At 39.7% G+C, this 20,938-nt stretch overlaps 1 protein-coding gene across 9 annotated transcripts in view; it reads right to left on the reverse strand.

Moving 5' to 3' along the window:
* FRMD4B (FERM domain containing 4B) overlaps window positions 1-20,938 on the reverse strand; it is a 335,623-nt gene that overhangs the window by 81,076 nt on the left and 233,609 nt on the right. For all 9 annotated transcript variants that reach the window (XM_079933823.1, XM_079933827.1, XM_079933826.1 and 6 more), the window contains one exon: window positions 17,588-17,672. In XM_079933823.1, the coding sequence (XP_079789949.1) occupies window positions 17,588-17,672 (85 nt within the window). The remainder of the gene's footprint in view (window positions 1-17,587; window positions 17,673-20,938) is intronic.

A 20,938-nucleotide genomic window follows, 5' to 3' on the forward strand; every position in this document is an offset into this window, starting at 1 on the left:
GAGACACACTGAGGAGGACCCAACATCACTCATGTAGTATTCTTGCCACAAGGAAATTATATTAGACTAGTGGCTCTGAAACGTCTGTGTATAGCAGAGTTACCCGAAAGCCACTGAAGAATAGAGAGACCCAGACTCACTGAAGTGGTATAGGGTGAAACGGGGCAGGTTGTGGGTCTCTGTAGTTTCACCAAGTTCCCTAACGATTCTAAGATGTGGCCAACACAATACATGTCTGGAATCACTGAATTAGACAAATCCATATTTCACAAATTGAGAGACCTTCTACAAGGCAAATGGCCTATACTCTTGAAAAATACCAATGTAAGAAAAGCCAAGGAAAGACTGGACATCTGTTTCCCATTATGGAGACTATAGAGTCATGACAACTAAAACCAATGTGTGATCCTAAATGGATCCTGGCCCAGAAAAGGAAAACAAACAAACAAACAAATACCAAACTAACTCAAAAGCTAATTATTCAGACAATATGATATTAATCTCATAAAACTCTAAACTGCACATGGGCAGAGATCCAAGTCACCACTGTGCACACAGCACATTAGTGTAGCACATAGTGGACATTCAATAAATATTTTTAAATGAATTAATCTATACTTTAAAAAAAATACCAAACCTTTTGATAACAAGGTTCTACCAGACGATGCTACAAAAATACCATCAGAACTGTGAGTCTTCCTCCACCCAATTCTTTTTACTTCGCCCCTATTCTGAGATCTGGAGGCTCGGCTTTATTTCTTTTGATCCCAGGAAGAATGGTATTGTCACGTGGCCAAATATCAGTGACACTGGCTCCACCATTCTGCCAGTATCTGAAACCTTGTAATAAACTCTTGCACCAACATGGTTGCAAAGCAAGGGGCTGAATGTTTATGAGACTGCTCTGAAAATGAGAGGTGTGGTGATCTACAGCCAAGTCGTTAAGCGATGCAAGACGGGGAGCCTAAATAGGTCAGGTTCCACTAATAAGCATGGAGGTTCCAAGGCACCCACATCTGATAAATAGGAGGTGAGACAATTGGAGAACAGATGAATAACTGTCAGTAGACACTGAGAACCCAGATCTCTCCTTTTGTACTTACCTGTATGCATTATTAGATTACATACACAGCAGAATTTAATGACAGCATTCTAATTGCTTAAATGTACCCTGGCACTAATTTACGATTATAATTTGAATTTGTAGCAGTGGAGTGTCCTGAAGAAAAACTAGTCATATTAAAAAAACCCAAAAAGTGCAAGGGGCTTGCAAGATAATCAAGGATGATTAGAGGGAGAAAAGGATGAATCATGAGAAAGAAGAGAAAGTTACGGTCATGATGTTAAAATGAATCTTCTGAATAAAGAAGCACTGCTAAAGTTAGTATCCTAGCCTAACATCCGAGATGCTTTTTGCATCTAGGAGTAAATATGCAATGATACTTTTATTTTTAGGACTATTGTACATCCATTTGATTGGGCCTCCTGTTTTTCATTTTTTTCCAATAGGGTATATACCACATTTAAAATGTTTTCACCAACATTCTCCTTTTATGCCATAATGGTGGTTATTTATGCCCAAGTACTTCTTATAAATGAGAACATCGTATAATAGTCCTCTTGGGAATTTTGGAAGAATATTATCAATAACAACAGCAATAAAAACGAGAACATTTAAGTGCTAACTATCTGTTCCAAGAGGCTGACATATATTAATTCATTGAATCCTCAGGACAACCTTATGAGGAGGTATTATTACCTCACTTCACAGGTGAGGACTGAAATTAGGAGATTACAGTAGATTACTGCTTAAGGCCACCTACCCTCTTAGTGGTGCTACCAGGATTCAAGCTGGGACCACCTCTCCATAGTGCCCCAACTCTTTGCCATGTCATGCACTGAGCCATATTTTGGTCTCTCCAAGGAGTGAACAAAAGAATCTTGGTTGGTGTCCAACACCCATGAAATACTTACTGACTTCACTTCAGCTGGGAGGTAAACTGTACTCTTATAGCATATATTGCATGTGTTCTTAGTAAATTTAAATTGTAACTATTTGTGGCCAATTCAACAGGTTTAGCTGAAATGGGTAACTTGGTCTATTTCCCAATGAATCTATATTATAGGCCTATTATAGGCCTATAGGCCTATATAGGCCTATTAATAGGCCTATTAATATTAGGCCTCCTTAATTACGAAATGGCAGTCTTCCATTCAATTTCTTCTTTCTGAAAAATATAAAGGTAGCTTTTCAAACCTCCTCCTTAGGCCTCTTAAGCATGTGTAACACGCCAGAAAGGCAAATGACATGTGCTTCTAGTATGGGTTGAAAAAACAGATGACAAATAGATGGTAGATGATAGATGGACAGGTAAATGGATGGATATACAGAGAGAGAGAGTGGGTGTGGGTAAATTAGTTTTTAAAAGTTTCTTTGCCATGTTCCTTTTGAAATATAAGATTTGAATCTTCAAGGATGTCCACTTAAGCATTTTCAAAAGCAGAAAACATACAAAGAAATTTGATTTCTATAATAAATTGAGAAAATATCTTCCAGAGTTTTCTCATCCTTTCCTAGATTTTAAGATATTGTATTTTCAGCTGAATTGACCATCTACCTCGTCCTCCCTCCATCCAAGCATTTATCATACTATGTTTATGACTTTTTTTGGAGTGACAATTTAGCTGTAACGATATTCCAATAGCCTCTTTCTGAGATGACGGTCTACCAAAAGTATCAGCACTGGGTTTAAATGTTTTAAGGTAATTCATGTTAAATGGCACCAGTATGAAATACAAATATTCCAGTTGGGTGTTTAGTGGCTCTGTTCAACGTATTCAACAAATATTTGAGTGCCTTCTTGTGCTGGCAATACATCAATGAACAAATAATTCATTCTTTGTAAATTTACTCTGGGTAGTGCCAACTAGAGTGCATTTTCCTTGTTCTCTAAGACCATGTCCTTTTGCCCTTCGGTGGGCCTTGATTTTTTCATCTGAAGACCCAACAACTTCCCCTTTAGCACCTCAAGGAGGTGGTAAAGGCAACCGAAACAGCACGGGGGACAGGTCCCTGAGGATTACAACTGGCATGTGTTATAAGCTATTATTATGAAAACTCTGATTCTCACACATGCACAAGGCAGCACAGATCTAAATGCTCATGGTTTAAGACACACATCATTTCAATATCAGGAAAACATAGAAGGAAAACCACATGACACAGGGAAAGGTGAAGTACTGATTATGAAACTCTCAATAGCCCTTTAAAACATGGCATTCGATTTCTTTGTTCCACGTGGATTGGCTAGTCTTCAAACCAACTCTGATGTTCAGCTTAGTGACTTCACTGTGTAAATATCTATGGCTACTTATTACCAGAAAGCACGCTCACCTCTGTATAGACAGAACTTACAGCCTGCAAAAAAAAATTCAATTTCTGTTACTGACCCTTTAAATAATTTCAGCATCTTGAAATGAGTTTCAGGATTAAAATACACACACATACACACACATTCACGTAGACAAACACTCTCAAATCCCAAATACTAAAACTCTGCCAGGTTAGCAGATATACTGAATATATTTTATCCTTGGTAACCATTCAAACTGTCAGTTGTTGCACTACATGGAATAATTCCAGGACAAGAACCATGAATGTGGTGCTGACAGTAATGGATTGGTTACAGAGGAATATGCTTCATGTTGTATTAGTTTAAGTCCAGCTGAGACTAATTCCTCTCTTTTAAGGCACTGTAAACAGGGATAATAATAGGTCTTACCATGAACGTGTACTTTTATAAAGTCTCTTTGTCATGAATAGGCAGCTGGAACAGTATTAAATTAGCAAATACCTTTCTAGATTTTAGGAGAATGTTTCCCTCTCACAAAAGTCACATGATTGTTTCAGGACCTCATTATTGACTTTTGGGATGATTCATTTCTCCAATTTTTCTTCCACTCCTGCTTCGTTGTTGCCTATATGGTAACTCTGGCTTTAGTAAGAAGGAAAAGGGAAAGCCAATGATGTTCAGATAGTTTGGCTGAATCGTTGGGGTAGAAGAATATATTGGAAGATTTGGCTAAAATGAGGTTTTAAGATTAAGTGGACTCCCTCTGCATACACTTGCAATGCCTTTCCATACTAAAGGCAATCGAATGTTGATGACTTATTTCCTTGAAATTCCAAGAAAAGCTGTTTGAATCTAAGAGCAGAGAAGTATGCCAAACTATCCTTGTAGCCGATTTTACAGCAATTCTCCTAAACGTCTCCAAAAAGTATTTACGGTGAATAAAGCAGCAAAGGTTACAGTACATATGCTGAGACTCCTGTGCTTCAAAATCCGATCATGCGATGACCCAAATGGTATTCCAACGGGTTCAGTATATGAAATTTCAAGGTGACAAGTACAATATCAACTCTGGAAAATTGAACGTAGGAGCACTAGCTCCATCTTAGGTAATGAAAACAAAATAAGATTGAAAGCTGAAAGAGTCTAATTTTAAGGTTGTTACGCAGATCTTATTTTCAATTTGGCTCAATCTTTTCACAAGCCCATTCTGCAAAATTTGATCAATGTAGTTGTGCGTGTAAGCTACATTTACTTTGCTCACTTGACAAATATTTACCGAGGGCCTATAGTGTATGCCTGTCTCTGTGCCAGTGGCTGGGACGTAAAGCTGACCCTGATCCCAAGGAATCAGTCCAGTTGCGGGGTGGCAGGTATATACACAAGCAAGGCAACGCTATGGGAAGAGAGCTAGAGAAGTATTTAGAGGATACTTTCGGGATTGGAGGAACTTAATTTCTTTAGGATATGGTTGGTGGTGGTACACAGGGAAGGAAAGAATTGGTTAAGGGCAGGGGACTTTGGAGCTGAGTTCAGAAGGATGAGTGGAAATTTACCAGAGGGAAATGAAGGGAGAGAGAAAAGCATTCAGCAGACAAAGAACATGAAAAAGAGAAAGACATTCAGCACAGGGATAAATATATTAAAAGGCATGGAAGCTTGAGAAAGCTGGTATTAATCAGGGAATGAGGAATTATTTCAGTATGAACATGGTGAGTGCGGAGGAGGCTAGAGTGACGAGCTGGGGTTTGTGTGTCCTATGAGGGAGCGTCATATGTCAGAGTAGTAGTAATAATAGTAAAAACATTAATAGCAAAACAGTGTCTGCTCATGGAAAAGACTCTGACAAGTACAGGTTTCTGGTAACTGACTATACTGCTGAACTGAATGAATAAGCATTTTCAGAACTCTAATGGAAAATTGATGAACTCATAAAAGTGCTAACAAAAGATCAAGATGAAAAAAAATTAATTGCATGGGAATGAGTGAACTGATGAGGATGATTATAATTTTGGTGACTTTCTGTTTGAATAAAAAAAAAATCCCACAAGGACTGAGAGGCAAAAAATATACAAATCAATTTTCACTGCAAAGTAAAGGAGCTGTTACGGTGGAGGATTCCTGGACTGAATGTCAATATTATGACATAGTATGAGTGTGTTTTGTGTTTGCTAATTGCAATTGTTGTTGCTTTTGGTGTGCTCATCCATTTACAATGCTTGGTGTCAGTTTATTTATCTCCTGTAAAAATAAAATACAGTGTGTGTGTTTTCGGAAAAAAAAAAGAAGTCACCCAGAATTGGCCTAAATAAATAAATAAATAAAAAAACAACAAAAAAAAACCAGTGTCTGCTTCAGACACTCTTCTGTCTACCTGGTATATATTAACTCATCCATTGTAGTAGGAACTATGATCCCCACTTTACAGTCGATAAAACTGAGGCTTAAAAATGTAAGTAACATGCCCAGGTCAGAGCCAAAGCCATGTGTTTGAACCCAGACTGCCTGGTTTCAGTCGAACCTTTCCCCCACTGCACTATACTGCCTCTGTAGGTAGCAGGGGCTAAGACGTTAAACATGGGGGATACAAGGTCTTGTTGATTTTACGTTCTAAAATGCCTCAATCCTGCCATCCCTTCATTCATTCTTTAATTATTCGCTCGTTCACTTAAGCAACCTTTTACGTAACATCTAGGTCCTAGAGACTCCAACATACAAAAAACCTGGTCCCTACTCTCAATGTGCGAGTTTATCTTTAATGAAATAAAAATGTGAATGTTCAAAGCAATCCTGCAGTCCTTCCCCATCTTGCATCCTGATTCTTGCAAGAACACATAGAAAATAGGAAGAAAAGTGGATGGATGAGGTCAACGTAGCCAAAATACCTAAAAAGTTAAAAGTCTAACACAAAATAAAATGCAGGCAGCAACTGATCTCAGCCAACAAAAATACATACTTCAAAGAAAGAAACAGGTCAAACTAATACAATTAACGCATCAGTAGTAGGATCATGGATCAATTCCTTTTTTTGATTTTTTTTTGTCCTTTTCTGTATTTTCTAAATGTTCAACAATCAAGTATTATTTTTACAATCAGAAAAAAACATTCTGTCAGTTGTCATTAAGAGTACATCTTTTGTGGGCTTCCCTGGTGGCGCAGTGATTGAAAGTCTGCCTGCCGATGCAGGGGAGGCGGGTTCGTGCCCCGGTCCGGGAAGATCCCACGTGCCGCGGAGCGGCTGGGCCCGAGAGCCATGGCCGCTGAGCCTGCGCGTCCGGAGCCTGCGGTCCGGAGCCTGCGCTCCGCAACGGGAGAGGCCACAACAGTGAGAGGCCCGCGTACCGCAAAAAAAAAAAAAAAGAGCAGACCTTTTCTTTTTAGCTAAAGCAACTAGGAATTTTCAGCTTCCACTTAGCTTTGTCCAGTGAGAAAGACAACTGAGTATTTTTCTAATGGAGGGAGAGGGATCAACACAATGTTTTTATTCTCTTCATACAGCTTCAAAGAGGTAAAGTTTAATGAATACACTGATTATTTTTGTCTCTATTTTTCTGATATAAAATGAATCCAAGTATCCTATTTAAAAAATTTTAGAAAAGCATTACTTAGAAAGCAAAAGTCTTTCCATAATCTCACTCTCAGAGATAATAAAAATTTATACTATGCAATATATTTTTCTATTTTTCCTATAAGTACATTTTATACACACACACACACACACACACACACATATAAGCAAATAAAGTTAAAGACAATTATACTATATCTACTGTTCTGTAGCTTGGTTCTTTTTAAACTTAACAGTGCAATTTCGGGACTTCCCTGGCAGTCCAGTGGCTAAGACACAGCCCTTCCAATGCAGGGGGTGTGGGTTCGAACCCTGGCCGGGGAACTAAGATCCCATATGCTGTGCAGTGCGGAGAAAAAAAAATGGATGAAAGAAAAAGAAAAAATAATGCAGTTTGGACATGCTTCCACACCAGCCGAGAAGGGCTATTCTATTTTTTTAATGGCTGCCCAGTATTCTTATCACATGAATGATTGGTCACTTGTTTAACTAATCCTTATTCAATCACATTTAGGCAGTTTTCAGTTTCCTGCTGTTAGAAATAATAATCTAAGATCTTTTGATATTCATCTTTTCATATTTCAGTAGTATCTTCCACACGCTAATTCCTAAAGTTGGTGGAGCACTGGGTGAAAAGATAGACTCTTCATTGTCACCGACGTGGCCAAATTGCCTTGTGAAGGGGCTTTTAAGAGAGCTTTGGTGCCTCCAGGTTCACACACTTAAATGCAAATGGCATTAACAGTCTGAGGACATTATGCAACATATACTATCACTGCAAGTGTGGCAAGAGCGTGTTTGTGGGTGACAGGCTGAGACTCTCCCCAAGTCTCCTGATGAAAGGGCACACCTAATAAGGCCTCAGTCCAGAAATGAGGGAGGATAAAAATAAACATGATTGGATAGTCTTGCAATGACTTTGTTTTTTAATAGGATTATTAATGTTTGGCTCACTAATATTTCCACATTTATTCAAAGTACAAAGAGATGAGTGCTTATGAAAGCAGGGGGCACAGTAAATCTCTGAAGGCATCACTGAGCCATTTTCTCCTGCATCTTGATATGGTACCTGCTCCTGTTAAAGCCTGGAGCAGGGGAGATCCTAACTGCCTTGTACTCAGGTTAACATCTCTTGACTGAGTCCTAAGATGTTTTATTTAAAGAATCAGAATAAGGAATTCCCTGGTGCTCCTGTGGTTAGGACTCTGTTCTCTCCCTGCTGAGGGTCCGTGTTCCATCTCTGGTCAGGGAACTAAGATTCCACAAGCCGTGAGGCACGGCCAAAAAACAGAATCAGAATAGACCTAGGTTATATCTTGTGGCCAGATCTAACCTAAGGTAAAACCGAGGAAGCTTACAGTTGTCTTGCTTTATTATTTAACGGTATAGGATATATCTAGAACATCACTTTCAAAAGCGTGGTCAGCAGTTCACTGGTAAGCACTGCTTGAAAGAAGAATTACATCTGCAAGTAAGTTTGGAAAATATTGGGTTAAACAAAATCACACACCTGTACACTGAAGGACTTCTTGAAGCCTTTGTCAAATTCACTTCTTGAATTTCCAAGAATGTGGTCTAATATTCAAAAATTTTTAAACTTTTTCATATGAAAATAGCTTATGATCATGAGGTAGATTCTTGAGCTGCAGATTTAAAGTACGATATTAGTGTGTGTGTGTGTGTGTGTGTGTGTGTGTGTGTGTGTGTGTGTGATTACAAAATCCTAATTCTGTTTGTGCATTGCAGAACTAGGAAAATGTTTCAAATGGCTTTCTATGTGATTTTTGGAAGGAGTAACACATAACATCATGGAATTCTGGGTATGCTCAGTCCCTCCAAGGTCCCTGGTATCTTTCAGAAATATTATGTTAGAAAGTACCATCATGTACATTGCCTTTAAAATAAACACAACACACACCCACCCATACACAAATGAGAGAATCCTTAAGACTTAGGATGGGCCACAGGAAGGTAGCAGTGCTAAATATTACACTGATAATGCAGCACTCATCAGAAATCCTAGCCCTTAATTGGAATGCAATAATTTTTTATTGAATGAATAAAGACAAATACTATGGCTTCTGTAGCCAGACCGCCTAGTGATTACTGCACTACTAATGAGCTATTTACCCAGGGCCAAATTATTTACCTTATTTATGCCTCCGTTTGCTCATTTGTTAAAGTAACAATAAATAACATTATCGGCTGTTGCGAGGCTTAGATGAGTCGATACATGAAAAAATCAGTATCGGCTGTTTGCTGAGCTCTCAGTAAGTCGAGCTACCGTCCTCTTCTTCCCCACCCACCCCCATGCACGGTCTCTACCACAGAGCACCTCTTGAACCCCACTTGCTTTTCCACATTTTCTGTCATCTCACTATTATAATAATTCTATACACACCTAAAGAGACAAGGTAGCCAATACTATTTTAATTTTCCAAGCATGTCTTCAAATCGCTGATTTTAAAAATGGGGTGGTAGTGACAAATGTTGTTTGATTACTAAAATCACACGCATGGTTGAGGAGGCCTCCAAAAACCATCACTGCAGGCAAACCTGCAGTGGGTTTCTCATGCATTTAAGGCTTTTCCAAGCAGGCTGCAGGTCGTCTAAGGTGGACCACAGCTCACATACTGAGGGCTCCCAGGGTTCCCCAGCATCAGTTTGGGCATTTCCCCATCATCACCACCTGGCACAGGTTATGGCTGTGTGCAGGCAAAGTGTGCCCTCTGCATTCTCACCAAACAGGTTCGGGAGCCTTCACTTGAAAGACAACTCAGACCACAGCTCTCTTCTGGGGAACTCTTGAACCGTATAGGCAGTTTCTAACATTCTGGTAGGTTTTGTACCAACAAGGGCACTAGTGCACTTCTGAAGCTTCGATTCAGATGCCACAAATATGCCACGTGCAGTGGGCAGACAGCCCTTATCCATCAAGAGCTAGGATGTGTCATGGTTAAACTCGTGGGCTCTGGCATTACACTGCCTGGGATGAACCTTGGCTCCTCCACTTATTAACTATGTGAGGTTTGTGTATGTTACTTAACCTCTGTACCTCAATATTCCCATCTATAAAATGGGAGATAATAATAATAGAACTTACCAAATAGGTAAGTTACCTGACTTATCTAATAGGGTTGGAATGAAAACTAAATGCATGAATACATATAGTGCCTGGTAAATTATTCATACTTAATATTTGTTAGTGCTATGACCTGCCAACTCTGTAACAACAGCCCCTGAGTTCTAAGTTATTGAGGACACTTTTATTTCCCCAGAGCAGTGACTAAAAGGAAGCTGAGGTAAATGGGGGGTGTTTTTAAGACCCAGGGTGTCCTGCTGGTATAATTTGCCAAGGACACTTTTCCCACATAATAGCTCTGTGACGTTAAGAAAACGACTTAACCTCTCTGTGCCTCAGTTCTTTTATTTGTAAAAGGGGTCACAAGTTTCCTTCTTCATGGGCTACAGTGAGGATCAAATGCAGTTAACCGTATACCACTTAGCACAGTGCTGGCACACTTTTGTGGGCTTCCCTGGTGGCGCAGTGGTTGAGAGTCCACCTGCCGATGCAGGGGGCGCGGGTTCGTGCCCCGGTCTGGGAAGATCCCACATGCCGCGGAGCGGCTGGGCCCGTGAGCCACGGCCGCTGAGTCTGCGCATCCGCAGCCTGTGCTCCGCAACGGGAGAGGCCACAGCAGTGAGAGGCCCGCGTACCGCAAAAAAAAAAAAAAAAAAGAGTAGACCTTTTCTTTTTAGATAAAGCAACTAGGAATTTTCAGCTTCCACTTAGCTTTGTCCAGTGAGAAAGACGACTGAGTATTTTTCTAATGGAGGGATTACGTTACTAGCCATCTACATATTACCTAGAAAATACCAAACTGTAAATTCCTACAGATGAATTTTTAAAAATTATCCCAATAACGTAAGTCATAGTGCCTGACAACATTATGCTTAGTAAAAGTTCTGAATCCTTTGACAAGCCATGGAATACTCTCATTTAGAAAGGAGCTCCTAGGACCTGACATATGACGGAGAAGAATTTAAAAGAACTCTGCTTCTTCAAGACCAACAGAAATAGCATACAAAACTACAAGAGAAATACTACGAGCCAAAATTTGCATCCTATTTTTCTTTCTATTAGCAACAGAGCAAACAAGTCATCAAGGAGGCTATTTCTTTGGACCTTGGCCAGCTAGGCAGTGAGAAATATCACAAGGGGTAACTGTATTTCTCCACATAAGACATGATCACCAACTGTTGTTTACGAAATATTTTCCTGACTCAGTAAATGCTGCATTGGCTATACAGGTGTCTACTTATCAGTCAAACCATGGTGTTCTTAAGGAAACCCACATCTCACAAAAAGAGGCTCTCACAAAGTCTCTGGTGCTGGAGACATTACCCTTTCCTCATAGAAGTAGCCAAAAACTCTGCTTTGAGTACTTTTGCTTCTGGCTAAGATGGAGTAACAGGGGCTGGATTTACCCTGTTTCCTGAAAAAAAGTAAAAAACTAGACAATAAATATGAAACAACAGTTTTCAAAACACGGAACATCAGGCAGCAACGGACAGTGAACCTTGAATGCGGTAAACCCTGACTGTCCCTACTTGCTGCCATGAGAAGGTTTCCAGGCTGTGAAGGGGAAACCCAGATGGAGCAAGGTGGACTTTTGGAGTTGTGCGGCTGGAGCTGAGAGAATGGGGAAACCGAAATGGATGGAATTTGTAGAACAGAGTGCTAGAGAAAAGAGAGCTGCACCAAGAGAGACTCTTGAAGCTATACAGTGGGTCTTTTTTGAGTATTTAGCTGAGTACTGATCACTGCATGCGTGGAAGGAGACTACCCAAGGCTGGGGAAAGAACTAGCCAAAAGGATGAAAGGGAAGGCTGCCTGGTTCTCACACAGGGCTGAAAATGGTGCCTGTTCCCACCAGTCAGACTGAAAAAACTCATAATTCATGGGGCATTGAGTAGAGTACTGACGAAGGTCTTGCCTCAGTCATGGGCACTCTAGAATGAGTACTGCTCTGGTCCAGCCTAACAAATCTTAAAAGTGAGACCTTGAAAAATCGAACTGCATCCAAGTAACTAAACTGTATCCCCAAACAAATGTCAAGAATATTTAAGGAATATGAAAATACGTGGCACCCCAAAAGGCATCCAATCAAAAATTATCAGGCATGCAAATAGGTAGGAAAATATAACCCATAATGAGGAGAAAAATCAATCAATGAGAACCACCCAAACTGACACAAATATTAGAATAAGCAGATGAAGGGACTTCCCTGGCTGTCCAGTGGTTAGGACTCCACGCTCTCACTGCCAGGGTCCAGGTTCAATTCCTGGTCAGGGAACTAAGATCCCGCAAGCCGCACAGTGCGGCCAAAAAAATAAAAGAGAGTAAGCAGATGAAGACCTTAAAACAATTATTATAACTGTAGCCCATATGTTTAAAAAGTTAAGTAGCCACAGGCAAGATTTTAAAAAGATCCAAATCTCAAACTTCTAAAGATAAAAACTTCAATATACTGGGTGGGATAAATGGCAGAATAAATTCTAAGAGAAAAGATGAATAAAATTGAAGATACTGCAGTAGAAATTATCAAAATAAAACACAAAAAGAAAGAAAGAAAGAAAAAGAAAAGAGCATTATTTAGCTGTAGGATAACTTTAGGTGGCCTACTATATGTGCAATTGGAGTTTGCAAAGGAGGCATGGATGGGGACAGAAAAAAATAGTTGAAGAAATTATGGCTGAAATATTCCCAAATTTGATAAAAACTATAAACCCACAAGTCCAAGATGCTCAATAAACACCAATCACAAGAACCATGAAAGAGAAAGCTATATCAAATTGTTCAAAGCAGTGATAAAGAGAAAATTTTAAAAGCAGACAGAGATGACCAAATGTTTACACAAAAACAATAACAGTGTCATGTGCATCTATAACAGATCTAAAAATAAAACGTATGACACTGACAGCATAAAGGCTAAGAATGAAGAAATAGAAATATACTATGATAAGATCCTTGTACTACATGTGAAATCGTACAAGATCACTTGAAGGTAGACTTGATAAGTTAAAGATGTATACTATAAACCCTAAAGCAATCACAGAAAAAATAAAACAAAGAGTTGCAGCTAGTAATCCAACAGAGATAAAATGAAATCATAAAATACTCAATAAATCCAAAAGAAGGCAGAAAAAAGGAACAAAGAACAGATGGGACAAATAGAAAACAAAGAGCAAGACAGACAAACTTAACCATGTCAATAATCACATTAAATGTAAATAATGTAAACAACCAGTTAAAAGACCGAGATGGACAAATGGATAAATAAAATGGGTAAAAATATCAAGATGCAATTATATGTTGTCTGTAAGAAATTCACTTTAAATACACAGACACAAACAGTTTACAATTAAAAGGATGGGAAAAGACTTACCATGTTAACACTGATCAAAAGAAATGTGAAGTGGTTATATTAATATCAAAGCAGACTTCAGAATAAAGAATATTACCAGGATAAAGAGGATCATTCTATAAACACAGTCAAGAGGATATAGCATTTCTAAATGTTTATACCCTAATAACAAAACTTCAAAATACATGAAACGAAAACTGATAGAACTTACAAAGAGAAGTAGAAAAATCCACAATCATAGCTAGAGATTTCAGTACCTCTCTGTCAATAACTGATACAGGAAGTAGACACACAATCAGCAAGAGTAGTAGACTTAAACAATACTATCAAATTGACTTGGTTAACATCTATAGAACATCCATCCAACGATAGCAGAATACACATTCTTCCCAAGTGCACATGGACCACTTACCAAGACGAAGCATATTCTGGGCCATAAATAAGTCACATTAAATTTAAAAGAATTTAATTTACACAAAGTGTGTTTTCTGACCACCGTGAGATTTAATTAGAGGTAAATAAAACATCCCTAAAAGTCCCCACATTTCTGGAAACCAAACTATACTCTTCTAAATAACAATGAGCCAATGAAGATATATCAAGAAGGAAATTTAAAAATATTTACAAATGAATGAAAATGAAAACACAACATATCAGTATTTGTGGAATACAAAATCAGTACTTAGAAAATGTTACCGTAATAAATGCATATATTAGAAAAGAAACATCTTTGATCAGTGATCTCAGCTTTCATCTTAAGAGACTGGTATATGAAGAGCAAATTAAACCCAAAGGAAGAAGAAAGGCAATAATAATGATAAAATATAAACTAATAAAGATCATAGCAGAAATCAATGAAGTAGAAAAAAATTTCAAATCATTGAAACCAAAAGCTGATTCTTGGAGAGGCTCAATACAGATAAACGTCTGGCCAGAATGATAAGAAATAAAAAAGAGAGAAGACACTATTTATTAATATCAGGATCGAGAGAGGCAATACCACTATAGACTGCACATATTAAAAGGATAATAAGAAAATATGAACTATGGCTATAAATTGGACAACTAATAAAAAGGCACACAGATTGAAAAGGAAGAAGTAAAGCTATCTTTATTAGCAGATGATCTATAAAGTAAACCTGATGAAATCTACAAAAAAGTTACCAAAAGTTATACATGAGGTTAGCAGGATTCAATATCAATACACAAAAATCAATTCAATTTCTATATACTGATAATGAACATTCAGAAATTGAAATAAAAAGATACCATTTACAATTGTATCAAATAATATGTAAGACATAGGGACATATCTAACAAAAGACCTGTATACTGAAAACTACTGAGAGAAATTAAATATCATCTAAATAAATGGATATATATATATATATATCTTGTTCATGGGTCTGATGACTCAATGTTGTTAAACTGTCAATTCTTCCTACCTTGGTCTATGAATTCATGCAATCCTAATAAAAGTATCAGTAGGGTTGTTTGTTTTGGGTAGAAATTGACAAGCTGATTCTAAAATTTATATGGAAATGCAAAAAACTTAGAATAAATAAGACAACTTTTAAAAAGAACAAAGTTAAGGTTTGTTCTGATTTCAATACACAGTTCAAAGCTGCAGTGATCAAAACAGTATATTATTGCCATAAAGGCTGACAAATAGGTCAATGGAACAGAATAGAGTCCAAAAGTAAACCCACACATATATGGACAACTAATTTTTCCTAAAGGTGCAAAGGCAACATAATAGAGAAATGACAGCCTTTTCAACAAATGGCACTGGAGCCACTGAATAGCCATATGCAAAAAAAAAAAAAAAAGAAAGAAAGAACTTCAATCTGAACTTTGTGTCATATATAAAAATTAATTCAAAATGGATAATAGACCTAATGCAATACCTAAAATTCTAAAACTTCTAGAAGAAAACACAGGAGAAAATCTTTGTGACCCTGGGTTACGCAAAGTTTACTGATACAATATCACAATCCATAAAGGAACATATTGATAAAAGAGACTTCAACAAAATAAAAGCCTTTTAGTCTTTGAAAGACATGAAGAGAATGAACAGCAAGCCACAGACTGGGAGAAAATATCTGTAATCCATATAACCAATAAAGTACTTATATCCAGAATATATATACTCTGAACACTCATGAGAAGAAAACAGCAACCCAAAGAAATTGGGCAAAAGATTCAAACATAAAGAAGATATAATGATGGTAAAATAGCACATAAGAGACACTCAAACATCATATGTCATCAGGGAAATGGAAATGAAAACTGCAATGAGATGCTGCTACACTCCTATTAGAATGGCTAAAATGGAAAACATGTTGATGCCATGTGCTGACAAGGATATGAAGGAACTAGAAATCTCAGAAACTGCTGGTGGGAATTTAAAATAGCACAACCACTTTGGAAAACAGTTTGGAAGAACCTTAGAAAGTTAAATCTGTCTACCATGTGACCTAGCCATTCTACTCCCAGGTATATGCCCAAGAAGAAAAGAAAGTATATGTGTATACAATGACTTGTACATGGATGTTTATAGCAGTTTTATTTGTAACAGTCCCCAAACTTGCATAATCTAAATGTTCATCAACAGGTGAATGGATCATTCTGAAATATGTGCACATATCAAATCATCATACTGTACACCTTAAACTTACACGATATTATACGTCAATTATATCCCAGTAAAACTGGGAGAAAAAGGAAAAAAAAAAAACGCACAGGTGAATGCATAAACAATGTAAGGTATAGGGACTTCCCTGTGGTTCGGTGGGTAAGACTTCACGCTGCCACTGCGGGGGGCACGGGTTCAATCCCTGGTCGCGGGACTAAGATCCCGCGATCCTGCATGCCATGCAGTGCGGCCAAAAATACAAAAACAAAAGCAAAAACAAAACAATGTAAGGTATAGCCATACAGTGGAATATTACTTAGCCATAAAAAGCAAAGTGCTATCGATACATGCAGCAACATGGATGAATCTCGAAACAATTACGCTCATTGAAAAAAGACAAAAAGATTATCTACTGTATGATTCCACTTACATTAAACTCTAGAAAATGTAATCTACTGTGAGAAAAAGCAGATCTGTAGTTGCTGGCTATATTCACTATCTTGATTGTAGTGATCATTTCAAGGGTATTACTTCTAATAAGACGTAGAAAATTATGTAGTCAATTACATCTCAATAAAGCTATAAAACCAAAAACAACAACAACAAAAACTCTGCTCTTTGCTGAGTCTTACACTAATTAAAGCTGCATGTGTGCAGGGGCCACCCTTAACACTTTGGGGGCTGAGGGAGGAGTACCAGTACAGGTGTCCTAACCCACAGTCTGACCCCTTGTCCTTCCAGGCCAGCTGTCTCTGGCCACCCCTCAGATTTAGGGTGATATGTATGGGCAGAAGGGGTTCCCACCGGCCCTGGAAGCAGGCGTGGGATCTGAGATCCTGAACACTGAGAACATAACCTTGAAGGGAGGAGCTGGGCTCCAGCTGAGCCTATCTTGGCCCACAGACTCCCTGCCGTTGCGCAGGGTATGGTTTGAGGAGGCCAGACTAGAGGCCTTTAAAGCAACGCTTATCTGCAAGGAGCTAAGATAAAAATGGAGAGTGTCTAAAACTTCTACAGTAATCTGACGGACATGGCTGCAACATCCAGGCATGGGATAATTTTTCTAGCAATTCGTGTGTATTGAATTTTACAAAAGCTGTGTATCCTCCATGGACTGGATGGAAACAACAAACCAAAACACAGGTCCCTTGACCACAGGTAACTGAGACTCTGCCTTAAAACACATGGCTTTGAGCAGAAGCCCCTAAAGAAGACTGGTTTTGAATTACGATCAATGTAGGCCGTATTCTGTGAAAAAGGATTTCTGGCCTGACTTTTGTGAGGCTTCGATCACAGTCTTCTTAATCCATCTTTGTGTCCTGCTGGGTCATCCCGTGTGGAGTATGAACTGCATTTAAGGCCGTGGTAATTCTGTGTGAGCACAATGCCTCTGTACATGGCTGTCTTCCCAACTCAGAATTTGAGAAGAACTGCCTTTCTTTCTTTTTTTTTTGGTTTATTTGTTTGGTGGGGAAGGATATGTCAAGGAAAAAGATTATGTCCTTTTTTTCTCCATTTGAACATGAAAACAAAGGCCCTGCCATTGCTCCCTCCTTCTCCAGTCCCTCTGGAGTCTGCCACTGACCATAACAAACGGGGCCCTTACCTTGTGCACACAGGCCTTTGCATTCAGGAAAAACAGCTCCACGGTGGTTTTATCCTTCAGGAACGATATGCTCTCAATGTAAAACCTGAAAAACAGTACAGAAGTTTGTTCCTTCAGATTCCTTCCCTTCTCTCTGCAATGATTTCATTTCCTCATGTAGTTTCCTGCAGAGAATTTTCAGAAACTAGGGGATGGTTGTGCTTTATTTCCCTCTTAAAAGCTATCTGCGACACATATGTACAGCTGTGTGTATGTATGAATCTATGTGGATATGCAGATAACATCTTCCACAGAAGGCTTTTGTGTGTTGGAAGGTGAATTAAAGAAAAATCCGAAATGGTCACCAACTGCAAAGCCAACTTGACTCTTGGTCGCCCATTCTTCGACACACGTTCTGGGAGCTCAGAATACCTGAGACAGCTTCGAAACAAAGCCCAGTTGAGCTCTGAGGGCTGAAAACAGAAGTCTGCTGAGTAAGCACTACTAAATAATTGAACCTGGAGGCCTGTGCCTCTGTCGTTTTCAGACCCAGGGTGGGTGTGAGAGCCCCACGTTTACCTCGCCCCCATCCACCAGGAGAGTTTCAATGGCACCCTCCCTCCTTTCCTCTCATCCTTCCAGGCTCCAGGCTTTCCCTCTGGCTGGAAGCTGAGCTCTCGTACTACTTAATATTGGTCTTTCTCATGCAAATCAGGGCATTCTGGGCCTTGCTCCCTCCACTGCCTTTTCTGGGCCTTTGCTCGTTCAGTCTATGAGGCCAGGTCCCTCTTTTAGGAGAGAGCTGACTACCAGGAGGTGTAGAGGGGAGGAGAGCCTTGTGTTTTCCTCATCCTGTCCTGTGGAAGCTGGCTGGTGAAGGCTGGCGCTCTGGCATGGGTGAGTGCGCCAGCTGCGGCCTAGAAGGTTTTCTCTACTGTTGGAGCCCCACTGATGAATAATGCATGAAGAGACTTAATACCCAAAGAGAGCTCACAGCTAGGGTCCTGGAAGAGAACTTGCTCTCAACTTGGTGAGAGGCAAGATAAACCCGGACTGAAGTGGCACGGGGGTAGTCTTGTCCTTAGCCCCGCAAAATCCTGACAGGCATTGGGCATCTGCTTTTTTAATTTTTTCCTCCCTTTCCACAATAAGGAAACGTTTGAGAAATAAATCCAGCAGCTTAAAAAGGCCGTGAAAGATTTTACCACTGAGACAGTAAAATCATTTGAAAAATTCCACCTTTAATGCTGAATCATCAAGGGAAGTTCCAGAAAGAATAAATCCTTTATATTTTCACTTACAAGGGTTTATCTCACCTATGCGTGAGCTTAATGAAGATTCATGAGTGTTAGGTGTGTGAGAAGGGAAAGTTAAGGATTAAGGCAGGAGGGAGAGAGGAAGAGTTGGAGGGAAAAGCAGGCTTGGGAATATGAAACATATAGAATATGTAGTCCCAGCTCCATCATTTATTAGCTGTGTAGCCTTGGGCAAGATCGTTAGCTTCTCTGTGTCTTTTCTAAAATGGGTGTTATGACTGCACTTACCTCACAGGGTTTTGGAAGGAGTAAATGAGATAATAGAAAAGGATGTAAAACAATAAAAACTAACAGTTGTTAATAAAAATCCATTTTCTGGAATTTAATGCTATGTGGCCTGGGGCTTGTGGCTTAAGCTTTGAGTCTAAGATCCTTTGTCTATAAAGGGGGATGACGATGGCCCTAGGAGGGCCGTTATGAAGTGCCCACGACAGTGCCTGGCACGTGGTAGGAATTCAAGAAATCCTAACTAGTGTGGCTTGGCAAACCTTGCGTCATGTTTAAAAAAAAAAAAAAAGCTGATAGGACACGGTGGGATTTGAACTATATCTGAAGGCTAGGAAAAACAACAGGATTCTATAGGATAAAAAGAAATCCAGGTGGAGAAAATACAATAGGTAAATAGCATCTCTGTGGTAATGTGATAAACATTCATAATTTGGCTTTCGCCAAGAGTTAGTTCTAATCTGAGTATTCTCCCATCAGTTTCGGCCTCCTGGCCATGGCCAGACAGACCAAGGACAGTCACCTGACTCAAAGGCAACCAGTCCGTAAGCTGGTGAGCATCCTATGAGGTGGGCTGGGGAGAAGAGAGATCAGCCCATCAGAGGCTCCTTATACGGGGTAAGGAACGGACAAACCCATCAGGTACGGTCTCTTAGAGAGGCTGAGAGATGAGAGAGACAGGTCAAGAGGGAAACAGTGGAGGCAGAGAAAGGCACCAAGAGTAGCGAGTCCCTGCGACGGCGGATTCAAGGCCTGCTGCTGCCATAGGACTGAGATGACTGTGCAGCTAAGTTTCCTGAAGGACCTTCTGTTTCAACTAGGTGGTGATGGTTTTGCCCTGCTTCCTTTGTTTTTACAAGTATTTTTATCTCTGAGATAAGATGGGCAGGTTTTCGGTGGGCAGCCTGAAAGTGCAGCAGCAGGATCACAGCTAATGTTTCTTGAGCTCTTACTTATGTGCCGGGTCGCATGTTGAGTGCTTTCCACGCGTTGTTTCATTTAATTCTCACAACAGCCCTGGGAAGGAGATACCTATCATTATTCCCATTGTACAGATGCAGAAACTGAATTCAGAGATCCGCCTACATGCACAGGCAGGAGGAGGTCTTGATCTGGGTCCCTTTGACTCCTGTAGGCAACGCTTTTCAGTGGAACCTCCTCCTGACTGCCTCTCTTGTTCACTCAACTAGCGTTTATAAGGAAAGCTAAGCCCTAAATAATTGTGTGCAGAAGCAAGTAAAATAGAAGTACGTTTGTTCTCTATTGTTTCAAAAGTCAGAACCAGGGCTTCCCTGGCTGGTGGCGCAGTGGTTAAGAATCCGCCTGCCAATGCAGGGGACACGGGTTCAAGTCCTGATCTGGGAAGATTCCACATGTCACGGAGCAACTAAGCCCGTGCAGTGAGCCTGAGCTCTAGAGCCCACGAGCCACAGCTACTGAGCCCGCGCGCCTAGAGCCCGTGCTCCACAACAAGAGAAGCTACTGCAATGAGAAGCCTGCGTACTGCAACGAAGAGTAGGCCCCGCTCGCCGCAACGAGAGAAAGGCTGCACACAGCAACGAAGCCCTAACACAGCCAAAAATAAATAAACAAAATAAAAAAAATAATAAAAATAAAGAAAAAGTCAGAACCAGATCAGTGGACCAAAAAAATACAAGGTGATAGATTTTGGATCAACCTATGAAACACCTTTTAGAAAGTTAAAATAGTCTTGGAAGGGTCTTCTTGCCCTATAAGAGTCCCAGGTCAGATTAGGAGAACTCAGGGTCTGTTATCTATGCCAAGATTCGGTGATTCTTTCACTTTTACTTACTTCAATATGTATTTCTAA

The sequence above is a fragment of the Stenella coeruleoalba genome, assembly GCF_951394435.1.
Source record: "Stenella coeruleoalba genome assembly, chromosome: 10".
Taxonomy (NCBI): domain Eukaryota; kingdom Metazoa; phylum Chordata; class Mammalia; order Artiodactyla; family Delphinidae; genus Stenella; species Stenella coeruleoalba.